This window comes from Ochotona princeps, chromosome 11 (genome assembly GCF_030435755.1).
Source record: "Ochotona princeps isolate mOchPri1 chromosome 11, mOchPri1.hap1, whole genome shotgun sequence".
Classification (NCBI taxonomy): Eukaryota; Metazoa; Chordata; class Mammalia; order Lagomorpha; family Ochotonidae; genus Ochotona; species Ochotona princeps.
Genome location: NC_080842.1, coordinates 13,542,401 through 13,558,022, shown reverse-complemented (window position 1 = coordinate 13,558,022; position 15,622 = coordinate 13,542,401). Strand labels below are relative to the sequence as shown.

The following is a 15,622-nucleotide window of genomic DNA, read 5'->3' as shown; positions in this document are numbered from 1 at the left end:
AGCCTACTGTGGTTGTCTCTCAGCTCTGATCCATCATGAGCTGAGCCAGGAATCTGGGTGTCCCCTTGCCATGCCTCAGCCTCTTAGGCACACCAAATCCTGGCCTTCCATACCATGAATGAACCACAGTAGAAGGGAAGCCCCTGGCATTGTATGAGATGTTGGTGTGCGCATGCATGTGTGTGTGTATGTATGTGTGTATGAGCAGACACGGCACACTGGGTGTTTTTCTAGAGACGGGATAAGGAAATGTGGAGGACTGTTGCCTTAAAGGGCAGCCTTTACTAACATGGTTCAAATAAGTAGACGTAACTCCTGCTGAGTACCATGGCCACGGACGGACCTCTGGGTTCCTGTGGTTTAACCAGCCCAAAGCAGTCAAGAGAGCAGTCCTCTCCTCGACAGCTTAGCACAGAGTGGCTCCTTGCCTTGGGCCAGCTGCCTGGTAAGAGGTATGGCCGGAGCCCTCCTGCTGGGGCTGGAAGGCAAGGGAGGGAGCCCTGGGGGCTGCCGACACCCAGCTGCCAAGCACACTGGTGTGATGTTTGGGAGCTATCTGGGCTGCCTGGGCTCTAGGTACCTGCCAGCAGGTGGCCTGGGTGTGGCCAGGGAGCTGCCCAGCTCCCCCACCTCTCAGCTCACCTTTCCATTCGGCCACCCTCCTCCTGTGTCTCCTCTCCACACCATCGTGGCTTGGCCTGGCCAGCGCTCAGCGCCCAGGGCCCCACCCACCGCCACACCTGCGCTCCACCCTGACCCTGGTGCACACAGCCCCATTCCCCCTTTTCCCCACTGCTGTGTGTTTAGGTGCTCAGTCCCCCATCAGCCCCAGGAGCTCTGTGCCCCTGGCCCATCCTTTACCACCTGTCTCAGGAAGGCAGCTCCAACCCCGCTCTGTGCTTAGTGAGCAAGTGGATCAGATGCACAAAGCCGTAGTCATGGGTAGGTACATGTTTCGTTCTTCCTGTATCTCCTTTCTCCTCTACTCCCCTCTGCACCCCACAGCTCTCCTCTCTTGTTCACTTGGTCATGTGCACCACCCAGCCCCTCAGTTCCCAGAGGACTGTGCATTTCTGACTCCCCAACTCCCGTGAGTAGGGAAAACCCCACAGGCCATCGTGACAGCCAACGTGGTTCCTGGAGGAGACATGGTACACCAAAGGCCTCCGGTGGATTTCTGGTAGAGACAGAAGCTCAACTGAAGTCCTTGGTCTGTTTAAGCCTCATTTCCCAAATGCGGGCCACATTCCACCCTGCACTGCATTCGCTGCAGAGGCCCAAAGGGTGGAAAGAAATGGCAAGGACTTGTGCGTATGGACCAGGGCCAAAGGTCAGGCAGGCCATGGGAGCTTTCTCAAGGGCCCGTTCTCTGGAGATGCCAGCTCTCCTGGTCAAGGCAGAGCATCTCACAGAGCTTGGTCCTAGCCTCTTTCCCAGGCGTGGCCCATTGGGCTCTAGAATACCTAGATGGCAGCCCATTTGCCTACTTGGAAAATAGGTGGGCTCTGAGCCTTTCCTTGTATTCTTGCAAAGCCTGTGGGCTCCGAGTGGCCTCACGGACCTCCTCTCCACATTGTCCATGGCAACTTTGGGGGAGGGGATGACTCGTCCACATGCATCCTGGGGGCCCTGCAGCCCTCCCCTGTGCCCACTGCCCCACTAAGGTGTCGCTAGCTCTCTGCCCTTGGGCTGCTCATCTTTGTGCAGGTAGGGGCATCCGCCCAGTGAAAGAGGAGCAGTGGAACATGGGTGTCTCATCTTGGTCTGAAGGTCAAGCCACCACTCCCCACTATTGGCAGGTGCACTCTGTCCCTCACCAACATGCTTGTATGGGGGGCAGGCCTCCCACTGAGCAAATCTAGGAGAGATGCAGGTCTCTGCTCAACGCAGTGAGGCAAGGGCTCACAATGCTGAGAAGCCACACCCTTTTTCTAAAAGATGAGTGGTAGTCTCAGTAGTCTTGGCCAGGGTACAGTGGGCAAAGGGTCAGGAGTGCTGCCAAGAAGGCACATGTATCCACATCCTGCTCTGAAAACCAGCAGGCAGCCTCTCCCAAGGTGAGTCTGGAGAAGGGAATCCATTGGTCCAGCACATCAAGTGGCCTGACCCCCATGGACCTTGCAAAGAGGCGCCCCTGTATTCATCTGGGTGTGTGGGAGCTCTCGGGAGGCGGCCTTGATGTTCCCTAAGGCTCCTGGCTCACAGCTTCTGCCCACCTGTCTTTGCAGATGCGCTGGCTCCCTCCCTCCGAGGCTACTTCTCAGGGCTGGAAGTCCCGTCAGTTCTGCTGAATACTGTGTGAGTAACTGGTCTCAACTGGGAAGGGGCAGGGAACCTGCTTGCACCTGCCCTCCTCCCTTGTGCTCCCACGTTTCATGCTCCTCGCTGATGGCTGGCCTTGGCAGAGCTCAGAGGAATTTCCCCATGGCCGGCGTGTGCCTCTGCATCGGAGACTGGGGCATGCTGGTTTCCAGAAGAGGTCAGACTTTTTTCTGACTTTGTGGTTCACCTGCTGCCAACATTAAACTAAAACCTTCCTCAAGCAGAAACCACCCAGCTTTACATAAGCACAAGAGAGATCTTCCACATACTGGTAGTTTCTGTTGTGGGTCTTAGAGGTGTGTTAGATTAACATCCCTTGCGTTCACACATATCTGACTGATTTTTTTTATAGTGAAAGCAATGCATTGCTTCCAGCAGCCTACCCTTGAAGGGACTCAGTATCCTAATTCATATCTGTGAGCCACTTTAGGCCTCATTTTGCTTCATAGAGCCTTTTTTTTTTCCAAATGGCTCTGTCCATCGGTATTTTGACTGAAATTCTATTAAGAACCAAACACTGTTATTCTGAACTCAGTTTGGTGTATGAACTGGGGACAAGGACCACCCAAAGTTAAAAAGTTTAAAGATTATCTAAAAGGCAGAAATAGAGGTCTTCCAGAAAACCTGCTGGTTCACTCTCCAAATGGCTACAGTGGCCAGGGTGGGGCCAGGCCAAAGGCAGGCGCTTCATGCAGGTCTCCCATGTGCGTGCAGGGAGCAGAATTGGAGCAGCCTGGACTCCGAACACTGCCCAATTCCAAGCCCTCTCCCCGCTCTGTGCCTGAGAGAGCAGCACAGGGTGGTTTTCATCCTTGGGTGCCTGGCTTCAGTCTGGCACAATCCTGGCTCTTGTTGTCATGTAGGGTGTGGGCCAATGGTTGGAAGATCTCATTGTGTAACTCTGCCTTTCAAATAAATCTTTAAAGTGGGGAGGGCTGCTTAGCAGCAGCTGCATTACCCCATCTGGCAGCCTGAGAAGCTGGCTGGTTGGCATTCTGGCTCGGGTGGCACTGAGAAAGAGGTTGAAGGCTGACATGCTGTGCACTTTCCGACATCAGCCATCAACTTCTAGCAATCAGAATTGTGTCTGATACCCCCTGACCCCAGACTCGGCTTGCCTCATGGTAGGGCTTTGGATAACTACAGGCAGAATCTAAGGGGTCATGGTCCTAGTTACTGCAAGATTCCCCATTTATTACGCCACACATGTCACAAATGTTCCCAAGCAGGAAGCTGTGGTATGTGGAGTTCCTTTCAGGTGTGTGGGACTGCGGAATCTGTTATTTTCCCAAAGTCTTAAAAGACAAGAAGCATGCATTCAGAAGCCGTGTCCTATACTTTTAGCCACAATGGAAACAAGTGGTTATCATAGCCTGTGTGGCAGGTTCTTTCCTTAGAGATACTTGAATTTGTTCCTTACTGTGAGATGTATATGCAGGTATCCTTTGGAATTGAAGCACCAGCGTTAGCCAATGGCAGTCATATTTTATTTACAGATTTGTTTTTATTGCAAAGTCAGATATACAGAGAGGAGGAGAGACAGAGGAAGATCTTTCGTCCGCTGGTTCACTCCCCAAGTGGCTGCCATGGCTGGAGCTGCACCAATCCGAAGCCAGAAACCTGGAGCTCTTCCAGGTCTCCCATGTGGGTGCAGGATCCCAAGGCTTTGGGCCGTCCTCCACTGTATTCCCAGGCTACAAGCAGGGAGCTGGATGGGAAGTGGGGTCACCGTGATTAGAACTGGTGCCATATGGGATCCTGGCGCATTTAAGGTGAGGACTTTAGCCACTAGGCCATGGCGCGGGGCCCTGGCAGTCGTATTTTAAGTGTCTTTAGAATGGATACTTAGCCACCCATCCATGAGAGTGTTTTCACGATTTATCATTGTGTAAAATGCAAAAGTTTGCTTTCTCAGAGAATTCAACCTGCCCTGGGATACCATCTCTAGGATTTGGGGTGTTGTCAAGGCTCTGCCAGGTCCTGCTCCAGGGCCATTTCCTCCTGGTGAGCGTCAATGTGGAAGCTGATCCATGCTTCGATTCCATCATCGCCTAGGCCAGGCCCAGCCCTGCCTTCCCTCTCCTGTTTGTGTAGCCCTCACTCTAAACACCTACCCCAGCTATATGACATCCCGCCTGGGCCCACAGAGGCTGGGAGGGGTAGAGCTAGAGGTGGCTGCCCTGAGAACACCCTGAGCTCTGAAGTCCATGTGGCCCTGATGGCTCGTGGTGTAGACCTGGCAGTCAAAGCCACTGCAGCACAGGGTGCCAGGGAAGCTGCAGAGATGGGGGAACCTTCACGTTGGCCTAGAGGTTACCAGAGGGTGGCAGGGGCCCAAGGGAAGGTGGGTCATCTTGAGGTAGCTGTGGAGGCTCTATTCAGAGCCACAGGCCTCCTCCCATCAGTCTAGCTGCCAGTGTCTCCTGGTGGGCTGCCTCTCAGCCAGAGATGCAGGGCTGGCAGCCACCTCACCCTTAAAAGCACCTACCCCAAACTGTGTCCTGTGACCTGCCGGTGATGCACTTCTTTGAACCACACAGGACCGGGGACAGACTCCTCCCACACTGGGGTGTGGTCAGAAGGAGCAGGGGGTAGCTTCTCATCCTGTCTTGAGCTGAACCAGCTGAGTGTGGCTCCGGCCTGCTAGTCTCTTGGATCAAATCCTTTCCAGGACAGCTAGCTAACAGGTGATGTAATCTGGGGAAATGTAAATTTGCATTGGACACAGTGGTGCCAATGAGCTAATGGACTTGTGAGCCCAAAGTCAGTTTGTCCTAAAGACCTGGGGAGGCCCCTACCACCATGGCACTCGTGGCTCTCCACCTCTTCCTCTCCCTGGCCATGGATTGTGACCACATGTCCTTACAGCCGCAGACTTAGAAGGGTGGGGTGAGTGGCAACACTGAAGTGTCTAGAACTGTTGGTTCCCTGTTTTTTGCCTGGAGAGCAACAGTCTCGCCCATCTTTGGCTGTGAGCTTAAGGGTCCCTCCAGCAGACTTGTCCTAAAGGGGGACCCCAGGGGGTGGGAGAGGCTCAGGGTCTTCATGTCATCCCAGATAGCTGCTGTGGCTCCTGCCACTGTCTCTGCCTTCTGGAGTCCCAAGTATTGTGTTCTCATGCTGCACTGTGCCCAGAGACCAGGCCAAGTGCTCACGACGGACTTGCTGTTCCCCTTTGCTCTGTGAAGGTCAGCCTCTCAATTGGGACAGAAACACAGTGGAGCTGAGTTGACAGATGCTTGGTAACAGTAATTAACATCAGTGGACCAGGGAGCCACATTAAGGCACCTGCAAGGATCAGTGGTGGGATGGGGCGGTGGCACCTCTATTGTGAACCACATCAATTCTTGTTTTGGGTAAAGCTGTTTTGTTTTTGTTGAGAGGGACATGCTGGGAAGGCACACAGACTCACTGGGAGGGTCTGGGGGTGACACCTCTGTGCCTGCAGGGCTGGGGTGAGTGGGGTGGAGGTGGAGGAGCAGAGGCTGTGCAGCCACAGTGGGTGCTGGAGGGATAGCAGCACAGAGCAGGGCCCAGCGTCCGTGAGGACCACTGCTGTCCTGGGAGGCATCCATCCCGGCAGGGGGAATATGAAAAATGGATGCCTCGCTGGCCCCTGCACCTCCAGTCTTCCCACGTGCTCAGACCCCAGGGACTCTGGGCTATGCTCACACATGTTATGCCGCAGGGGTTTTGTTCTCCAGAAACAGCTTACAGCAAGCTCCAGTCATTGGTGCGTGTGGCAGCACAGGGTCCCCATACTATTACTGGGGGATGGAGAAGGCTCATGTGCCTTCCTCTGGGGGGCTTCTGGACAGTCACGGGGCCGCAGGGCGTGAGCACCTGTACGGTGGGCCAGGCAGCCTGGGAGCATGGCCAGTGCCTGTCTCTGGGTCCAGCCTCCCATCCAGCGCTCAGAGTCGCCCTTTGCTCACTCCACTCAGTCCTCAGTTCCACTCCTAGTTCCAAATACAAGGTCATTCCTTCTTAAGTAATTGTTTTCCTTTAAAAAAGTGTTTTTGGTTTTGTTTGTGTTATTACTTATTTGAAAGGCAGATAGAATCTTACATCCTCGAGTTTGTTCCAAATTGCTGGGACAAACTAAAGCCAGGAGCGAGGAACTTCACCCAAGGTGTACATTAGGAAGAAACTGGGTCAACAGCTGGTAAAGGTACCACCTGTGGTGTCGGCATCCTATACAGACAGTGGTCCTGGGTGCTCCACTTTGAATCCAGCACTGCTAATGCACCTGGGAGAGCAGCAGCACATGGCCCAAATCCATGGGCCCCTGCACCCTGGTGGGTGCAGTTCCTGACTCCTGGTTTTGGACCAGCCCACCTCTGGTCACTGTGGCCATTTGGGGAGTTTAACCAGCAAATGGAAGGTCTTTGTCTTTCCCCATTTCTGCCTTTCAAATTAATAGATAATTCATTAAAACACTAACAAAAGCTGGATCAGAAGTAGAACTGACTCAGTCCCAGGCATTGCAATAAGGGCTGTGGGCATCCTAGCTGTGTTATCTTATTTTTATGTCCTTGAAAGGTGGAGCAACAGGGAGAAAAAGATTCACTGATTCACTCCCCCAAATGCTTGTGGCAGCCAGGCCTGGGGCAGGCTGGAACCAATAGCTCAGAGATCTGTCGGGGTCTCCTGTGTGGCTGGCAGGGACCCAGGCTCTGGAGCTGTCACTCTGTTTCCCGAAGCATTAGCAGGGAGTTAAGTCAGAAGAGGTGAGACCTGCCTACAGGTATTCCAAGCGTCCTAACTTGTGGCTTGCCTTGTTGCACAATAAGGCCGGCTTCACAAGCAGCATCTGAACTCCTGTGCCAAACACCATCCCAGGCAGGCGAAAGCTGGGCCTCAGTGGCGGAGGGCCTGGATCCCTCCAGCTCTGGCTGTCAGCTCTGTGCCCACAGAGCGAAGTGCTCTGCTGTGGAGGCTACCACACTAACAGGCGTGCTCTCTCTCCGCTCTAGTTCCCAGGTGTGTGATGGCGGCTGCAATCTGTCTTGTGGGTATTAGTGCAATCTTCCATGGTGGCTCCTGTGCTCCAGCTGTTCTGCGAAACTGGAGCGTACTGGTGAGTTCCAAAGTTCACTGCACAACAAGCCTTCTGGTGAGGCAGCAGGGCCCTGGCTTGAGCATAACAAACCCCTGCCAGTGACACCTGGGAAATCTGGGAGCAGCCCCTGGCCAGGTGACGTCATGACAGCTCCTTCTGATGCCCACCAGCAAGATCCTCCAGTGCAGGCCATCCCAGGCTAGTGACAGGTACGTTTCCCTGGGACCCTCCCAGGAAAGCCTGGAAGCTGTGCATCTGGTCAACCAGGAAGGTAATGGAAGCTGCCTCCCAGCAACCAGCAGCTCGTCCCTTCCCATCCCAGCACCCTTATTGGGAGATGAACAGCTCTGTTGAGAAGCTATTTCAGAGGTGGTCTGCTCCCCATCTCATTCATCTGATTGTGATTTGGGCACAGCCCTTTCTTGATGGCCGAGTGGGAGACTGCTATGTGGGCCTCATCACAAACGGAGTATTTCTCCCTGCACAGGACTGAGTTTGTGGGACTCCCAGGGCCCCCAGTGCACCACTCCTGGGGCATTTGGGCGGACAGCACTTTGGTGATATGTCCTGTTGGCTGTGGTCCCCTTAGAGTAGGGTGAGCCTGTGGCCTTCTGTGAGTCTCTGGGAGGCCCAGCTGCAAGCAGAGAATGCCAGGGCCAGGCAAACAGCAGTTTGTGTCTCAGCCCAAATAAGGTGGCGAATTTCATCTGCGTGAGGGCCCAGTACAGATGAGTCAGAAATTAGGGCAGGATTCCTGCTCGGGACAGAGGAGCAGACAGTTCCAGCCAACCAGGTCGTGGCTGCATTTGGGGCTCAAGCAGCAGCACACCGAGAACAGTGCTTGCCTCTGCTTGTCCTCAGAAGTGTGCACCGTGGCCAGTGTGGCACGCCCTCATAGCCCACCTGGTCAGGAACAGCATGGGTTTGGGTGTTTATGCTATTTGTGTGCATTCGATATTATCAGAGTGAAAATATTTGAAAGGCAGTTACAGAAAAAGGAAGAAACAGAGATCTTCCATCTGCTGGTTCACTCCCCAGATAGCAGCCAGGCCACAGCCAGGGGCTGCTTCCAGGTCTCTCATGTGGGTGCAGGGACCCAAAGTCTTGGGCCATCTTTGCTGCTTTGCCAGGCCATAAGGCAGGGAGCTGGATTAGACATGATGCAGCACCCATATGGGAAGCTGGCTTCCCACGACACTGGCCCCACAGTAAAACTTCAAGAAACAGAGTTTGGGGAAACTTAAAAACCACTTCCAAGCCACACATGCAGGTTTCTGGAAAGCAGCATGTCAGGCAGTGTGAATGGGGAGTGTGGGAAAGCAGCTGTAGTATCAGCCACGCAAGGCTCAGGCACACCAGCCCAGTCCATGCACTGGAAGAGCCTCCTAGACTGGAGGAAGACAGGGATGGTAGTTACCCCCACGCCCTTCATTGAGCAGTGAAGAGGTGGTGGCAAGCAAGCCGAGCACAGACTTCAGTGAGTCCAGCGTGGCCCCCAGTCGCCAGGACCTGAGTCAGTGTGAACCTGATGGGCTCTCAGAATAGGAGAGCTGGGCTGGGCCGGTGCTACACAGAATTAGCAGGTGGACTCCGCAGCCAGGGATACAGCAGCCTTCATGTCTGCTCCCCCGTTGTGTGATCACAGATGAGTGCCAGTGTACAGCTGTAAAGGTGGACGATCCTTGGTCATGCACTGTGCTTATCTGCATTTGGATGGAGGCGACTGCTCCCTCTTAAATATTTATTTTTATTGGAAAGTCAGATATATAGAGAGGAAGATCTTCTGTCCCATGATTCACTCCCCACATGGCCCCAACAGCCAGAGCTGTGCCAATCTGAAGGCAGGAGACCAGAGCCTCTTCCAAGTCTCCCACACGGGTACAGGGTCCCAAGGTTTTGGGCCATCCTCCACTGCTTTCCCAGGCCACAAGTGGGGAGCTGGATGGGAAGTGGGGCTGCTGGGATTAGAACCGGTGCCCATATGGGATCCCGGGGCTTTCAAGGGGAGGACTTTAGCCGCTAGGCTACTGCACCAGGTCCCCCCCTGACTTTTGGTGAAAGGGAATGAATGTCAAGGAGGGCCTTGAGGAAGACAACTTTGGTAACGAGGTTAAGCCATGGGCTGGGACAGAGCAAGCACATTGTTTTGGGTCACCTGGACAATCTGCCTTGCTTGAGGAGCAGAGCAGCCATGTCACCAGTAAGCACCTGGGTGCCCACGTGACGTCAGGCACTGCAGACTCCCACAGCATACCATGAAGCCTCAGGGACATCTTCCATGACTTGGAACCAGGCCAGCATGGCCCAAAACAAGGCCTGGTCCCCACCTTCCCAGCAGTGGCTCTTGCATGTCCCAGCTGGCCCCATGCGGGGAAGGCCTCCCTGGCCCACTGCGGTGCTCCGTGTTGACGGGTGTCTTTGGATGCTCTTTAAAATGTCCTTGTGAATGCATTCCAGGGTTTGAACCCCATTTCCAGCTAACACTTTTCCTTGTTTACAGGGACTGAAATAGCCACACTCTGACCTTTTGTTCAGTCTGGGAACGGTTATGGCTCTTGGAATGCATTCTTTTCCCATGTGAGAATTGCGTTTACATGGTACTTACGTAGAACTCCAGGGACTGCAGGCTCCCTCCTCTCCCCCACCCTCTCAGGTTTTAGTTTTTACTTAGAAAAAAGCAGCAGCCTTTCTGATCAGCCCAACTAGGGAGACCCTTCCTACCCAAGGTCCAGGAGAAGGGAGCAGTCTGGCCTGTCAGGCTGGGCTACTTCCCGCCCTGATAAGCGGAACTGGGTGTGCTCAAGGTACCTTCAGGCTGGTGGCCACCCAGGTATACCCAGGCAGCTTCCTGGCTCTCGGGTCACAGCACTGACCACTTACATTTTCAGGTTCTCCCCCCACCCATTTCATTTGACCTGCAATCCAGACATCTGGACTGTTGCTCTGTGTGCAAGGGATGACTTCTGGGGCTGAAGAAGGTAGTTGGTTTTGGAGAGGACAAGGACAGCGAAAGCCAGAGAAGCACCTGCAGTCAGCTCCAGTATATCTCATGCACTCGTGGGTGCACCCCGGCTTTTGAGAGGCTAGAAGGCTGCATTAGGCAGTGGGGACTGGGGAGCCATTAGACGTTTGTGCAGGAGGAGGTGTAGTGGCCGTTACTGCCTGGAGCAGCCTGAGTCAGGAGGTGCTGGCAGTGGGGGGCATCTGAGCGAGCAAGCCGTGTGCGGCACAGAGCCAGGTGCATGGAGGTGGCTCCATGTCAGCAATCCACACCCACTGAAGGACCCGGTGGCCAGAACGAGCATGCGCTCAAGTTCACAGGTATGGTCACCTGAGGCATGAGGCTTTGCTTGCAGCTTCTGCAAACCTGTCCCCTGTCACCCTGGGGCATAGTCACTGTTTTGTGTCAGGCTGCTCACACCCAGGGGCAGATCGGGTGCAGCAGATGGACACTGCCAAGAGGCCCTGCGCACTGAGCCTGGCGGCCTCCACTGTGTGATGGATGCCCCGGGGAGGCAAAGGAAGCAGCAGAGCCAGGTTCCCTGCCAAAGACCCCGAGCAAGTACAGGGAGCAGCTGGTCACAGAGAGGGTGCCTGGCGTCAGGCCTCAGGCAACCCAAGTGGAAACATTCAGTCTGGCCTCTCTCTGCGGTGGGCATCATCAGACACGCTTTATTAACACCTCAGGCTAGCCGCTGAGCTGCTCCATCCTGCAGGGATGATCCTTACACTGGGGCCCAGAACTTTTAGGCTGTGGCTGTTTCTATGTGTTTATACTATCATGCAGGAATCACACAGTTCAGCCCCACAGGCAGCCAGCACTGTACTGGAGGGCAGTTTGTGTAACAGCAGCCAGGTAGCTGTATTTGAGGATTCGCCTGAAGGAAGGACTCAAATTTGGAGATTCACTGCTAAACGTACATTTCCCCTAGGTGAGTTTGACTTTGCAGAATCACATGGGTTATTACAGTCTTTATAGGGAAAGGTTTATTTGCACAGGGAAGAAACTATACAGAGTTCTACATGCTTACTTACCTTTGCTACAACTACATGTAACGTCGAGTCTGAAATCTGGGCAGGATGTCAGGAAAACAAGGGGTTTAGGAGCTGGAGAAAAAAACAGGGATTGACAGAGTACTAGATGTTTTATAGTACATCCTTTACTGCAATTCAACAAACCGAGGCAATGAACTGAGCTGTGTTTAAGGAAATCTCAGCCCAGTTCCATTGAAGGACTTCAATGATACCCTCAGAGTCATTTTTTTTCCTGCCACAAAAGAAAATAAATTAGAAGCCTTTCCTTACAATATCAGGGAATGGTGATTTTAAAACTTTGTGGAATTGGGCCTGGCTCTGTAGCCTAGTGGCTAAAGTCCTCACCTTGCATGTGCCATGATCCCATATGGGCACTGGTTCTATTCCTGGCAGCTCTGCTTGTGGCCTGGGAAAGCAGTGGACAATGGCCCAAAGCCTTGGGACCTGCATGGGAGACCCGGAAGAAGCTCCTGGCTTCAGATAGGCGAAGCTCTGACCATTGAGGCCGCTTGGGAAGTGAATCAACAGATGGAAGATCTTCCTCTGTCTCCGCTTCTCTCTGTAAAACCTGCCTTTCCAATAAAAATAAATAAATCTTTTTAAAAAAGTTTGTGGAAAACAAAATGTAAGTTTATTTTGGTGCCAAAAAAAAACCCCATGAAACCTCATGCTTTTCCCATTAACCTTCTAAAGACCCCTTCTATGCTTGGGTTTCACAATCTTTTGCACCAAAATAAACTTTTCCTTTCTCAAGTCCCCCGGGTTTCCTCTTACCCACAGCGACGCAGCCAGGAGAGCCGCCCGCGGCCCTGAGATCCACTCTCCTCACGGAGTTTCTTTCTTTCAGGCTTCAAGAGACCTTGCCCAGTACTGAGCCCGTCAAGACTTTGCCACAGCCTCTATCACACATCTGTTTTTCTTGAAGAAAAAAAATATAATAAAAAATGTTTTACTCTTTTACACTGTATAACTCTAAGAAATAGTGTGTTACCTGTGAATGCATGGTCTGACATTCATTTCTGTACAGTTGAGGTATTTTCAAACGCAACGTAAAAGAAGTCAACAGTAACCAAGAAAGTGAGTATTTTTATACCAAACCTTTTACGTATGACCAGATGGATGATCTCACACTGGTTGGATCACAGTTTTTGTGCTTGACTTTCTGAATGCTTATAATTAAGAATATCTATTTTTTCCCTCTGAAATAAGCTGCATGTTTGAGGCATGCTTCTAAATATTAGCAAAATGTCCAGTGTTGTGTTGTGGATATGTTTAGGACCCTGTTGCCTGGCTGGAGTCCAGGGTAGCTTAGTGACGCTATGTTAGGTGTTAGGAACTGCTTCTGCAGTGTGAAGTCTCTCCCTCTAATCCCAGCCCTCTAGCTAGGATGTCCATGCAAGGCAATCGGGAGCCGCCGGGGGCCTCTGCCGTCCAGTGTACTCGCAGCCGGGTAATGGGGAGAACTCCTGTCCACAGCGTGGGTTCAGAAAGCCCTGGCAGCCCCAGATGCATCACCCAAACTGTGTGCCAAGTGCCAGCTTTTGCATTTTGTTGTGTGTGTGACCCTCCTGTATAACTCACCTCCCTTAGTCCCGTCTCGTTTGGGAGGACATCGTGGTTTGGGAGAGCAGCCCTGCGGGCAGCACGAATCTCCAATGGGATTTTGCAAACCATCAGTCTGAGCCGGGGTCCTAAGTCTTGGTGCCTGATGGGCCCACCAGCACCTATCCTCAATGGGGCCTGCTGCCCAGAGATGCCCTGTGCCCAGCAAGTAGAGACCAAGCTGTCGGGGGCTGTGGTATGAGCACTTGCTGAGCTTGCTCTGGGACCTCCTTGGAGCAGGAGTGCCTCTTGTGCTGTGCTGCCATGTCCCATGAGAACATGGCCACCCCCCCCCCCCGCCCCAACCAAAGCCACGTGTACAACTATAATGCTCTAAGAATGTTCGACTGCTGACATAGTTAAATATGATCACAAGCCTCCTTACTGATATGCTCACGTTGTGTTGAAAACTTCTATGCTTTAATGATTATAGAGTTGGTGTGGGGTTGTTTCATTATCTTTCATTAGAAGTAAAGGATGTTAAGAAGCTTTTAAAGGTCTTTGCCAAAAACAAACAAAACCAGGCCAGAAGCAAGGAAACCTTTCTTAAGGAAGGACAGGCAGCCCCTGGGGGCTCTGACAGGCCCGCTCAGGTATCCCAGGAACCACTGAGATCTTGGGGAGAGTCCTGTATTATTCCTAAGGAAAACAGCCACTTCATGGTCTATTGTGCTTTTCTAAACTGGTAAAAGGTACTTTTTTTTATTGTCATTTTTAAAAGAAATAAAGTGCTTATTCCAGTTGTACCACTGCGTGGCAAATTCTTTTCTGCAGGGTCAGTCAAGGGCGTCCCACAATGTACACTGGGGACTGGCTGACTTCCTTCCATTTCAGGCTTTGGCAGAGCTAAGCATTCACTCCTGGGCTAATGCACAGAGCCACAGTAACAAAGGGTGACAGACCCCTCTGTATGACAGCAGGCACTTACTTGGTGGTTGCTCAGACGCCACAGGAGTTTCGGGTGGAGTTGCATACCCTTCTGCTAAGCCTCTGTACAGAGCTCGCTGCTACATCCACCACCGCCTACAAGTTGTAGCGAAAAATCTTAATTCTAGTAAAGTGGCACTTGGAACATTCTGCTGATGGAAAAGAAATGTTTCCTGTGATAAATGACTGCCAAGATAACAGCATCTATGTGCACTCCCCCAACCTGTCCTCCCTCAGCAGAGGAGCCTGAGCAGACTGCCCATTGCCAAGTCACGGCCACGGCTACGGCTGCACGGAGCTCACGTTCCTGCTGGGCACTGACTGGAGTCACATGCTCTGTGGCTGGGATCTTGCATTCCCCCCAACCCCCGCCAAGCTGGTCACAGTCATGGTCTTGTAATGCCCTCGGACTGATGGCTACCTGAGGAAACATGCAGCTGCTCAAGGCATCTAGCTGTGGGCCTCAACACCACGTCAAGCAGGGCTCTGTGAGTGTCCATTTCCACCAACACACCCTGGCCACATTCCCATCCCTGCTGGTCTCTGGCTCAATAGTCACATCCATGATTTTATTTTTCCCCATTTTAAATTGGACTTGTATTTGGCCTAATTTATGAGGTGCAACTGACTTGGAAATGCTTTCATTTCCCCTTTAGTGCATATTTCAGAACAATTTCCTGTTAAGTATTGTGATTTTTTGGCTTTTTCTGGTATACTTTAGTACAATTATCTAGGAACAAACTTCAATTCCGTAAGTGTGAATTATTCATTTGATCCCAGTTTGGAACCTTGTTCCTCCAGTCATTCCCAAACTCAGGGGCATCAGTGACATGCAAGAGACGCCTTGGGTGACACCAACCTAGTGTGTGCTTCCCACTAACAAGCCAGGTGAACGTGAGCTGTGTTACAGTATAATACTTACCTGTTGAATGTGTACAGCGCTTCCTTTAGAACCAGGAATTTGATATACAAAAAGGCCAATCTGTTCCATACAACGTGTCCCAATTTGTGGGCTCCGAAAGATGGCAACCAAGCCATCTATCACCTCGGGTCATGACAAAATGAACTACTTGCAAAGACAGAACCAATGTAATTAAGAAACTGCATTCCACCTCTGCAATGTAATTACAGTTAAAGAAATCTGGGTATAAAACCTTAAAATCCTTAGAGTCAGTTTACCAAATCCTTAGAGTCAAAGTTTACCTCCTGGGTCACTTGGCACAGCTCACCTTGGAGTGCATGGGTTTGAGTCCTGCCTCTGCTTTCCATCAAGATCCCTGAAAATGTACAGCATTGGGGAGACAGTGGGAAGATAGCCCACAGTGCTTGGGTCCCTGACACCCACGCAGAAGATCTGGGTTGACTTCTGTGCTCCTGGTTTTGGCCTAACTAGCCCCAAGCTGTTGGAGGCAATTTTGGAATGAACAGGTGGATGGAACATCTGTCATTTTCTACCTTTCAGATAATCAAAGTAAAACCCAGTGACGCCTCCATTTATCCAAGCTTCCGTCCCTGGACCCAGTGCCTGTGTGATACCAGCCCTGCTTCCATGGACTAACTCAAAATTACTACTGCAGCATCCCGGAAGTCCCTCCAAGCCCCCAACATAGCATTGGTACTTGTGTAATGAAGCCTAAAAAAATTATTAAAAAAAAACCTTATTTATATATATTT

The 15,622-nt window shown here is 52.0% G+C and overlaps 1 protein-coding gene across 2 annotated transcripts in view; it reads left to right on the top strand.

Moving 5' to 3' along the window:
* The window catches only part of RBPMS (RNA binding protein, mRNA processing factor), a 168,259-nt gene extending 155,870 nt beyond the window's left edge, over nucleotides 1-12,389 (top strand). Inside the window, exons 7-9 of one of the 2 annotated variants that reach the window (XM_004592693.3) lie at nucleotides 2,229-2,298; nucleotides 7,299-7,402; nucleotides 12,267-12,389. In XM_004592693.3, the coding sequence (XP_004592750.1) occupies nucleotides 2,229-2,291 (63 nt within the window). In that variant the 3' untranslated portion in view covers nucleotides 2,292-2,298; nucleotides 7,299-7,402; nucleotides 12,267-12,389. Of the gene's footprint in view, nucleotides 1-807; nucleotides 943-2,228; nucleotides 2,299-7,298; nucleotides 7,403-12,266 lie in introns of those variants that run through there. The other variant, XM_058669848.1, reaches the window with a different exon arrangement.
* The last annotated feature ends 3,233 nt before the right edge of the window (nucleotides 12,390-15,622 follow it).